Genomic DNA, 11,626 nt, shown 5'->3' on the forward strand with positions numbered 1-11,626 from the left:
TTCACAAGATTTTCCAGTTTTTTAACTATATGATCAGCCTTGATGGTTTTCTTGATTGCGTGGCCAGGGCTTGGGACACTCTGCTTTATGGGATCCGCTTGCTGTTTTTTGGAGAAAACTTAAACTTGTTCGAGCTAATCTGGTGATTTTGAATAGGGAGCATGGGGATGTTCGTTCTGTTGTCCAGCAGTGCCGCACACCCCTTGCCTTCGTTCAAAATTCTGTGACCCTTGATAGGGGAAATACATCTCTGTTGCATGCTGAGGACTCTGCCATCTCTGCCCTCAACACTGCTCTTGATCATGAGGAGGAGCTCTACAAACAAAAGTCTAGATGTAAATGGTTGAAATTGGGAGACTCGAATACCAAGTTCTTCTTTGGCCAAACTCGTACCAACTGGAATACCAACAAGATCCTTTCAATTCTCAATCAGAATGGTGACCTTGTCCATGGTCACGATGCTGTAGCGAGTGTGGCTGTTAATCATTTCCAAGGTCATCTTGGTTCTGCTGGGGAACGAGTTGCTTTGGATTGGGAGAACTTATCTTGCCCTCTTCTCCCCTTGGACACTCATGAAGCACTTGTTGCTCCTGTTACGGATGACTTGATCCTCCAAACTCTTAAGTCGCTTAAACCTGGCAAGGCACCGGGTCCTGATGGGTTTAATCGTGAGTTCTTTCTTGCGACTTGGTCAATCTTTGGTCGCGACTTTTGCAAAGCGGTCCGGAGTTTTTTTGAGGGTGACCCCATGCACCTTGGGGTGAATTCTACTCTTATTGCACTGGTTCCTAAAACTCGGTCGCCCACCTGTATGAAAGACTTTCGTCCGATTGCTCTATGTTCTGCTATCTATAAGTGCATCTCGAAGATTATTGCTTGTAGACTCAAGTGTGTTATGCCTGGAATAATTGATAAGGCACAATCTGCTTTCGTCCCTGGTCGCCAGATTAGTGATAACATTCTTCTTGCCCAGGAGCTCTTTAGGGGGTATGGTCGAGAAACTGGACTCCCAAAATGTGCCTTAAAACTCGACCTCAACAAGGCTTTCGATTCAATTAATTGGGATTTTTTGCTGGACTGCCTTCATTATATGAACTTCCCATCCAGATTCATTACCTGGATAAAAGGATGTGTTTGCACCACTTGCTTCTCTGTCAAGCTTAATGGGGCCAGTGTGGGGTTCTTCAAGGGCGCAAAGGGGCTTAGACAGGGTGACCCCATCTCGCCTTACCTCTTCACCCTCGCAATGAATGTGTTCTCTTCTATTCTCAATCAGGTTCCAACTGGTTTTCAGTATCATTGGAAGTGCAAAGAACTCAAGCTCACACACTTGTTCTTTGCTGATGATGTACTCATTTTCTTGAGGGGCGACAGGGTGTCGATTGGGCACATCATAGACTCTCTTGCTAAATTTTCTCGGGTTAGTGGCCTTACTGCCAATCTTTTGAAGAGTACTTGCTTTCTTAATAATTGTGATGCTCTGTTGACCTCTTGGTTTGATCATACTTATGCTATTCCTCATGGCACTTTACCTGTGCGCTTCCTTGGTGTGCCCCTTATCACAAAGCAACTCTGTGTTAACGACTGCATGCCCTTAATTGAAAAATTAACTGCTCGCATTGATGACTGGACGAATATTTTGCTCTCTATTGCTGGAAGGGTCCAACTTATAAAGTCTGTCCTTCTTGCCATGATTTCATTTTGGACACGCCACTTCATTCTCCCCAAGGGTGTTCATCACACTATTCGGTCCATACTCACCCGGTTCTTGTGGAAAGGTTCTTTGGTTGTTGGTGGAGCCAAAGTTGCCTGGGTGGATCTCTGTCTACCTAAAGAGGAGGGTGGGCTTGGTATCCCCAACCCGGCTACATGGAATGAAGCACAGATTCTCTCCCATCTTTGGAAAATTGTGAATAAAGATTGCTCTTCTCTTTGGGTTAACTGGGTTATTCACTCTGTGGTCAAACAGAAGTCCTTCTGGTTACTCCCCACCCCAACTGACTGCTCCTGGATTTGGCGTAAGCTTTTATCACTACGTGACTCAGCTAAAGCTCACATCAGATTCATAATTGGTAACGGAGCCTCAACTTTACTCTGGCTTGACCCCTGGTATAACTCGACTACTATTGCCACATGCTCTACGGATCCAATTATTTCACACCTGGGCTCCTCTCCCCAAGCCTTGGTTTCTGATTGGATCTCTCATGGTCACTGGGCGATCCCGGAACCTGTCTCTAGCCAGCGTCGAAGTGGGACTCGATTTAGTAATTGGTTGACAACCTTCTCCTACCCCACCGTGTCTACCAGCTCTGATGTTCTCCTTTGGGATTCTGTCTCTGGACATAATGTTACTGTGCATTCTATTTGGGACTCAATTCGATTACGTGGTAGTGGGGTTCCTTGGTACTCTACTGTTTGGTTCAAACAGGGGGTTTCTCGCTACCAACTTCATTCTTGGCTTGTCTGTAAGGAACGTCTTAGAACCTTGGACAGACTTGACCACTGGGACCTTACGACCACTTTGCAGTGCTATCTTTGTATTGGTGGAGTGGAATCTCACTCCCATCTCTTTGTTCATTGCCCTTATACATGTTATATTATGGATATGCTTTTTTCTCCCATCTACAGGACTCGGATTTTACCCCATTGGCGATGGACAGATCTTCTTGAGCACCTCATGACCTGCCCTGACCCTTCCAGGCGCACCATTGCTCTTATTGCTGCTCAGATTCTTTCCTACCACCTTTGGCGCGAGAGGAATGCTAGAAGACACAACAGAGGCTCTTTTGGACCACGAAAGCTCCTTCATGGCATTATCACTGACTTGCAGGCTCGTATTTTTGGAGAGTCTTGGTTTATTGCTGCTGTTCGTAGTAATTATGTCTTACGAACTTGTATCTCTCATTTTGACTAGTTGTTGCGTTGTATTTATTATGGGGGTTGTTCTGCCCTCTCTTTTGCTTTGCTCGGCTCTCTATTTTGAATCTGTTGTCTTAGATTTATTTTAGAGAGCCATAGATGGCAGGATAGTTTGTACATTCTTTTCTTTCTAATACATATCTATTTAGCAAAAAAAAAAAAAAGAGGTACCAACTCAACTCTGATAAGAAAGCAAGGTAAATAGCAAGTACTGTTGAAGGAATCCGTACGAAGAACGTCAAGTGATTTATTGAAGTTATATGTCTAAAGAATTTCAGGATGCTGCTGCACACCACTAGAAGAAGTTCATTAACATGTTCAAGCCTCAGTGTACATATAATCTTTTGTAGCACGTCCAGAAGTGCAGAAGGTATAAAGTTTTAATACTTTATTTATTCAGAAGATTCCATACTATTTTTACTTATGAAGAAGAACTATGAAGTCAAAGACTCGACGAACAAGCCACGTCTCAAATGTTTATTTGATAAAGAATATTTAATTCAGCTAGATACAGATGAACCAGACAGTACATTTGTGTGTCAGCTACTCAGATTAAGTGTTCTGCATCAACTATAAGTGGCCGTTCAATCAAGACAAAGATCTACAACGTTCAACAAAGTCTGGAGTCCCTGCTGCTGAAGGAAAAGAATTTTATAAATATTTTTTTAATTACTCCACTTATCAAATTAATCCAATTAGTTGTATAATTTATTTATTAAATTGATTCATCTTCGAATCAATTTATTCTATGAATTTATATGATTAATATAATTAATTGAGTAATTACTGAGTATTTATTTAATTAGAAAATCATGTTTTATACAATTTATAACTCGGTATGACTTTATAAAACAAAGTCATACCGTGCTTGTCAGGCTGACTTAAGCAGTCGGTATGACTTTATTTAGTAAAGTCATACGGTGTCTGATTATATGGCATTTCCTTGTATGACAAAATGTCATACCGTTTCTCTGTTTCAGACATTTCCTGGTATGACAAAATGTCATACTGTGTCTGCTAATCAGGCATTCCCTTGTGTGTGTATGACTTGTGTTTATATGACTTTAAAATGTCATATAAAGTGCAACCGAATGACTTTATTTGGTAAAGTCATACCGATTCAAGAGTAATGGCCAAGTAAGAAAGTCATACCGCCCCTGGCAGTATGACATTCTTTATATATGTCATTCCTTCTTTGTTTTATGGCATGGCTTTGTGTAAAAATGTCGTATCTTCCATTGTAATGTCATTCCGAAGCTAGAAAGTCATTCCTTTCAATGTCATACCTAGTTCCAAGTGATTTGCCTATATATATGGCTTCACTTCTTCATTTCTATTTTGTTCAAGCATTGTAAAAGCTTTCAAGTTGTTTGTAACTTGCAATTGTTATATCCACAGTTTTCTATGCTTTGATCACTCGGTTGTTTTAATCACTAAGTTAGAATACATCATATCGAATTTATTCTATGAACTTTAGTGGACATTAAAACGAACCATATTAATTATATAACGACTTAAAACATTGTTATATTAATTAATTAAAATCTGATTAACAAGTTATATTCTAATCTGATTATTCCGCCGCAATTTTTAGTGACGATTGTATTGAACCACCCTTTCTACAATCGTTTCGAGGACTTAAAAATTGGCATCAGAGCAGTTGATACCATTTTTCCGTATTAGATCCTATACACACTCTGTAACGTCCAAATATTTTTTATTCGAATTAATTCCAAAAATTAATTCTGATTTAAAATATTTTTCTTTCAAAAATCCAAATCTCATCCAAACACTATTCACTTTAAATCCTTAAACATGAGTACACAAAAGATCAGTAGCATTAAAATCCCGCAGTTCAGCAAGGAACACTTTAGCCTATGGAAGAGGCATATGTTAATATTCCTCCGCACCGCCAACAGAAAATATATCGGGATTCTGAACAAAGGTGTTTCTACTCCGATGAAGCTCATACTAGCACACGAAGAGGATGGTGTGCTAATACCTCATAAAACTGTTCCGAAAGAACTTTCTGAGTACACAGATGAAGAGAGTGAACAGATGAACTTAGATGACGCTCTTCAACTGATTTTGGTTGAATCTCTAGATCCGGTTATGTACAACGCTGTTGTTAATTGTACGAACGCAAAGCAAATCTGGGATACACTAGAGATTATAAACGAAGGCTCAGATGAAGTCAGAGAGAACAAGAAAGAGATACTGATGGCTCAGTATGAACAGTTTGGTTCCAATCCCGGAGAAGGGATTTCAGAAGTGTTTATCAGACTTAATAACCTGATTAATAATTTAAATCTGAATGGGAAATACTACGACAAGAAGGAGGTCAACATGAAGTTTCTCTTAACACTTCCTGAACATCTAGAACACAGAATCACTGCAATCAGGGAAAGCAGAGATCTGAATGCGATTTCTCTGGAAAGACTCTACGGAGTTTTGAAAACTTATGAACTCGAACAAGTTCAGAGTAAACAGTGATATGGTTGGGGTAAAACACTGAACCATTCAAGAGCTCTAGTTGTTGAATCACCTGCACCGGAAGAAAAGAAGGATGATGTTGTTCCTTCTAAAACCCCTCAAGAGTTTGTTGTACCTGAGATGGGTCAGACTGCTTCTTCTAGTGGTGATGAAGAGTTCTATACATTGGAAGAGCTAGAACAGTTAGAAGATCAATCTCTATCACTGTTTGCCAAGAAATTTGGAAACATGAGATTTCGGAAGAACTCCTCCTACAAGTACAAACCTACTGCCAACAGGTTTCAAAAAGGAGGTTATTCATCTTCTACTAGCAAAGGATGATACAAGACTAGGATGGTGGATAGAAGCAAGTTCAAATGCTTAAACTGTGGTGAACCGGGACACTTTGCAACTGAGTGCAAACAACCCAAGGTTCAAAGAAAGAGAAAAGATTCCTACGACGAGCTGAAGCAGAAGTATGATGCATTAGTGAGAATGCATCAGGGTACTTCTGGAAGTCAAAGTTTCAAGAGCAAGTCTTATCTCGCAGAAGGGAAAAGCTGGGATGATACAGACAGTGATGAAGAAGAGCAGATTGGGAATATTGCTCTAATGGCTAATGCTGGATAATCTTCACCTCCTCCTGCTGGAAGCTTTTAGGTAGATCCTACATGCCCTAAACTTTTTATGCAATTAGGATTAGAAAGAGATGATGCTATAAGTAAGTTGAAAGCTGCTAACCTTAAGATTAATACTTTAGTCTTAGATATTCATGCTTATAAAATGAATGAGATGAAATTATAAAAGCCTAAAATTGAACAACTGACTATGGACTTAGAATTACAATATGTTAAATTCAGAGTTTTAGAAAAAGGTGAGATTGCTTTAAGACTGCAGCTAGATGAAGAGAAAGTGAAATGTAAAGCCTTTAAGGATGCCTCCACTATAGTCAAAGAACTTAATGATAAACAAGAGATCAAGAGAACTATTGGAATAGGTTTTGACTATAACAAATCTGTAGGTAAGGCTAGTAACATTACTCCCTTTAAGAAGAGTGCTGAGGAGAGAGGAATTCCTTTTGTTTTGAAAGATTCCCCTCAACCCCTGTTCAAATCCTCAGAAGCTGAACTTCTGTTAGAAACTCCTGTTGTCATTAAATATGAACTCAAACAGGAAGACCTTAAAATGAAAGAGAGTAATGAGAATAGAGATGAGATCCTGACATCTCTGAAACCAATCAAAGTGAAAGGCAATGTAAGGTTGCCCAAAGCTGGTTTAGGTGTCAACTCTGAGAGAACTAATTTCAACAAGCCTAATAATTTTGTGAATAGTAAGAACAAGAACAATAGATGTCATTCTACTGAGAACTTTAAATCTGTTAACAAGGTTAGAGTAGAATCTATTGATATTCCTACTATTGTGACTGATATTCCTGTTGTTCCTGTTTTTGATGCATGTAATAAATCTTGTGGTGTTGATAATTGCATGACTTGTGCTTTCAATATGATGTCTGCTTATTTTAGAAATTTGCAAGCTAAAAATGAAAACACATCACCTAGGCAACACACAAACAATAAGCATGCTAGATCAAAGACTGCTAGTCCTCCTCGTGTTAGGACGGAGGCTTATGTTCCAAAGCCTAAAACCAAGGTTTATAAGGCTGTTGTTAAGGAAGTAAGTTTAGTCAAGAGTGAACCAAGTATCAGTCCAAGAGGCTCTGTTGTATTACCTGATAGAAATCAATTCTTTAAGTCTGCCGGACCCAATCAAATGTGGGTCCCAAAGAAGGTTTAATCAAGTTGTCTTTTGCAGGGTGCCAGTGGAGTTGTTCGAGTTGATTGGGTGCTTGAAAATGGAGCGTCAATGCACATGACTGGTACAAGATCCCTGCTGGAAGACATAAGAGAAGCAACTGGTCCGTCAGTTACTTTTGCTGACAATAGCAAAGGTCGTACTGTTGGATATGGCAAGTACAAAGTTGGAAGGGTCATCATAGAGGATATTTCCATAGTTGAAGGACTTCAACATAATCTCCTGAGTGTCAGTCAGTTTTGTGACAAGGGATATTATGTTCATTTTGAAAAGGAGATATGTATCATTAAACATATCAAGGATAAGCATCCTTCACTATGTGGCATAAGGAAAGGCAACATATACGTAGCTGATTTGTCTTCAGGACCAGGGAATGCAGTTCACTGTTTCTACGCAAAGGCGTCTGCTGAAGATAGTTGGTTATGGCATAAGAAACTCTCGCACCTCAACTTCAAAATCATGAACTCTCTAGTCAAGAGAGATCTAGTGAGAGGATTGCCATCCCTATAATTCTCAACTAATGATCCGTGTGAAGCTTGTCAGAAAGGAAAAGTGAAGAGAGCATCTCACAAAGGCAAAACCATCAATACCATTACAGATCCACGTCATTTGTTGCATATGGATTTGTTTGGCCCCGTAAATGTTACATCAATTGATGGAGGAAGATATGCCTTAGTCATTGTGGATGACTTCTCGAAATTTACTTGGGTTTACTTCCTGGCTTCTAAGGATGAAACCCCGATGATAGTGATTGATCATATAAAGCAAGTTGAATTGGATAAGGGTGTGCCAGTGAAAGCTGTAAGGTCAGATAATGGCACAGAATTCAAGAATCAAACCCTAATCAACTTTTACTCTGAAAAAGGAATTAGAAGGCAGTATTCAGCACCAAGGACTCCTCAGCAGAATGGAGTCGTCGAAACAAAGAATCGTACATTGATTGAAGCTGCAAGGACAATGATTGCTGAAGCAAAGCTTCCACTGTACTTTTGGGCTGAAGCTGTGACTATAGCCTGCTATACCCAGAATAGAACTTTGATCAATAAGGATCATATGAGAACTCCATTTTAGCTGTATAAAAACAAGAAACCTTATGTCAAACACCTTCATGTCTTTGGAGCCAAGTGCTATGTTCTCAAAGATGGAGAGAAGAACTTGAACAAGTTTGAGCCAAAGGCATCTGAAGCCATTTTTGTTGGTTATACTAATAATGCTTATAGAGTTAATTGATACTCTGTCAGTGAAAGTTAGTGTCAATGTAACATTTGATGACACTAAACTCCCAAGTTTACAATCTGCTAATCCATCTGAATCTCTGAAGTTTGACAACTATCCAGATTCTGATTCAGATGATGATGTGCCACCTGAGGCTGCAACAGGTGATGACAACAATGATGATAATGATCCAGGCAATGGTGGAGGAAATGGCAATAATGCTGGAGATTCCACTGATGCTAGTGGTGGATCAATAAGTCAACCTGACAGCAACTCAGGGGGAGCTGGTGGATCAACTAGTCATACACATCAGACTAATGATAATATTGCTGAATCATCAAGTACACAACTTCCAAGAGAATGGATTTGGAGCAGAGATCACCCCTTTGATCTGATTATTGGTGATCCTGATGTTGGTGTAAGGACTAGAAGTGCTACGACAAATGAATGTCTATTCTCTGGTTTTTCATCATAATTAGAACCAAAGAAAGTGGATGAAGCACTTGCTGATCCTGATTGGGTTCTTGCCATGCAAGAAGAGCTCAATCAATTTGAGAGACAAGAAATCTGGGCCCTGGTTCCAAGGCTGAAGGGTAAATCTATAATTGGAACTAGATGGGTCTACCAGAACAAGTTAGATGGTGATGGCATTGTTGTAAGAAACAAAGCCAGACTAGTCGCAAAAGGTTATTCCCAAGAAGAAGGAATTGATTACGATGAAACCTGTGCTCCAGTTGCTCGTCTTGAAGCCATCCGAATATTTCTTGCATTTGCTGCACACTCCAACTTCAAAGTTTATCAGATGGATGTGAAAAGTGCATTTCTTAATGGAAAGCTGGAAGAAGAAGTATATCTGGAACAGCCCCCTAGCTTTGAAAATCTAGAGTTTGCTGATTTTGTATACTTCCTATTCAAAGCTGTCTATGGACTCAAGCAGTCACCAAGGACTTGGTATGACACCCTCTCTGAGTTTTTAATTGAAAATAATTTCACTAGAGGTGTCATAGACAAAACTCTCTTTTACAAATTGCATGATAATGATATGATATTTGTTCAAATATATGTTGATGATATTATATTTGGTTCTACTAACGATAACTTGTGTAAGAGATTTGCCAAGTTAATGCAGAGTAATTATGAGATGAGTATGATGGGTGAGCTATCCTACTTTCTTGGTTTCAAGTAAGCCAAAAGGAAGATGGCATCTTCATTTGCCAGTCAAAGTATGTCAGAGATCTTCTAAGCAAGTACAAACTAGAAGACTGTTCACCGGCAAAGACACCCATGTAATTATATCTATTTATTAGATTTTATATAATTATTTGTAAATTATCTGATAATTTTCTGTGTAAATTATGCATGCTCATATATGTCTCTATAATTTTCCAAGTGCTGCATACTCCCCTGTAATATTCTCTGTGCATTTAGATAATTATATGTATTTATTTTGTATTTTTTAAAATTAATTAAGCATAAATATTTGATTTTAAGTTAATTCATTTTAATAAATTAAAATTAAATTCATAAGTATTTATATTTAATTAAAGTTGAATTTTACAAATATATGTGTAATATATTATATATTATGTGTATTAGATTTTTGATTAAATGTGCAAAAAGTTTATTGTTTTTAATCAATCAAAAATCATATTATTTTCGTTTTTGTTTTTTTTTTTTTTAAAATCTGTTACTTAGCTCGGTATGATATTTTTAGAAAATGTCATATCGGCTGGCTTGCTCAGTACACCTCACAAATACGGTACGGCATTTTGAAAATGTCATGCCGAATTATAATGACATACCTTGTTGAAGCGGTATGACTTATTTTAGGAATGTCATACCGATCATCCCAGAATGTCATTCTAGGAAACACGGTATGACATTTCCTTAGAAAATCATACCGACCTCCTCTGACCCATATGACTTTAGTTTTGAAAGTCATACCTATTCATCTCCATTACACTTCGATACACACACACGCATACATACACTCCATTGTTCTTGATCGAGTTTTTCAAGTTTTAGATTAAAAAACTTGCTGGTTACTTATTCAAGCCCAAAAAGCTTGCTTGTTACTGTTTTTTAATCACGATTTTAGTCGAAGTGCTGTCGAAATTTTAACCCATTTCGCCGAGTTCAACTGAGTTCGACTGAGTCAGGATGATTCGAACGATTTTGCTCGAGTTTTCACCGGTTTTGAGCTCCTGTGACTGAGAATCGTTTGTTTAGATCAGTTTGTGGTGGATTGATTCAAAAGATTTCGAAACCCTGTTTCTTGATTTCGAAATTTAAGGTTTGTGAAGCTTAATTGGGGGTTTTTGGATAATTGGAAATTAAGACCGTGTTTGGGACTTTGTTTGTAGCCATTTTAAGATTAATTTTTTTAATTCGATTTTACTCATTTAAATCGAATTATTAATTAATTAATTAATTGATATTTAATTATTAATTGAAATTTGTGAGAAATTTGAGAATTAATATTTTATTTGAAAAATTCTCACTTAATTCAATTTTTAATTTTAAAAATGGCCGGTCGTTTGTAATCGAGGAGACTAACTTGAATGGATTCTTTGATCCCGAGGCCAGTTTGGCTCGCTGTAGACTCTGGGTACGGTTTTTGAATAGCCAGTCGCTCGTCAGCACTGCTATTACAGCTCACGCAGAACTTCAGATACAACCAATTTAGGACTTCCATTCGACAGCCCTGAATACTACATTGTTGGATAATCATCGGGTTTCTGGAGATATACACGGAGGACGTACCATTTATATCAAACTGATGATGTGAATAGGATACTTGGGTTTCCGAGGGAAAATTTTGCTGAGCTCCCCACTGAAACTGAAATCACCCAATTCTTTCAGACAATTTTATATCAGGGAGAAATCAACTTGCCTAGGATGTTGAAAGGCAATCTGAAGCCTGAGTGGGACCTTTTCTTCGACACTTTGGCGAAAGTGTTTGCTCCTACCACTCACAAGAACTTCAATGTAATATCATCTTTGCTTCAGAAGATTGGGTTCTGTATTGCTCATAATCGCCTGATCAACTTTGGTAAACTCATACTTCAACTTCAAGCCATTCTTACAAAGTTGGGACCCCTAAGGAGCATATCAGTCGAGCAGAATGCAAAAGTCTCATGCTTTTACCCAAGATTTATCATGTTGTTTCTAAATGATAAAATGACTGACGCTGAGAAGGAACACTACA

At 38.4% G+C, this 11,626-nt stretch overlaps 1 protein-coding gene across 1 annotated transcript in view; it reads left to right on the plus strand.

Moving 5' to 3' along the window:
• The window catches only part of LOC135149485 (uncharacterized), a 50,504-nt gene that overhangs the window by 712 nt on the left and 38,166 nt on the right, over window positions 1-11,626 (plus strand). The window contains exons 2-4 of the mRNA XM_064085212.1: window positions 68-2,866; window positions 7,204-7,306; window positions 8,613-8,836. Of these exons, the coding sequence (XP_063941282.1) occupies window positions 68-2,866; window positions 7,204-7,306; window positions 8,613-8,836 (3,126 nt within the window). The remainder of the gene's footprint in view (window positions 1-67; window positions 2,867-7,203; window positions 7,307-8,612; window positions 8,837-11,626) is intronic.

Source organism: Daucus carota, chromosome 9 (genome assembly GCF_001625215.2).
Source record: "Daucus carota subsp. sativus chromosome 9, DH1 v3.0, whole genome shotgun sequence".
Lineage (NCBI taxonomy): Eukaryota > Viridiplantae > Streptophyta > Magnoliopsida > Apiales > Apiaceae > Daucus > Daucus carota.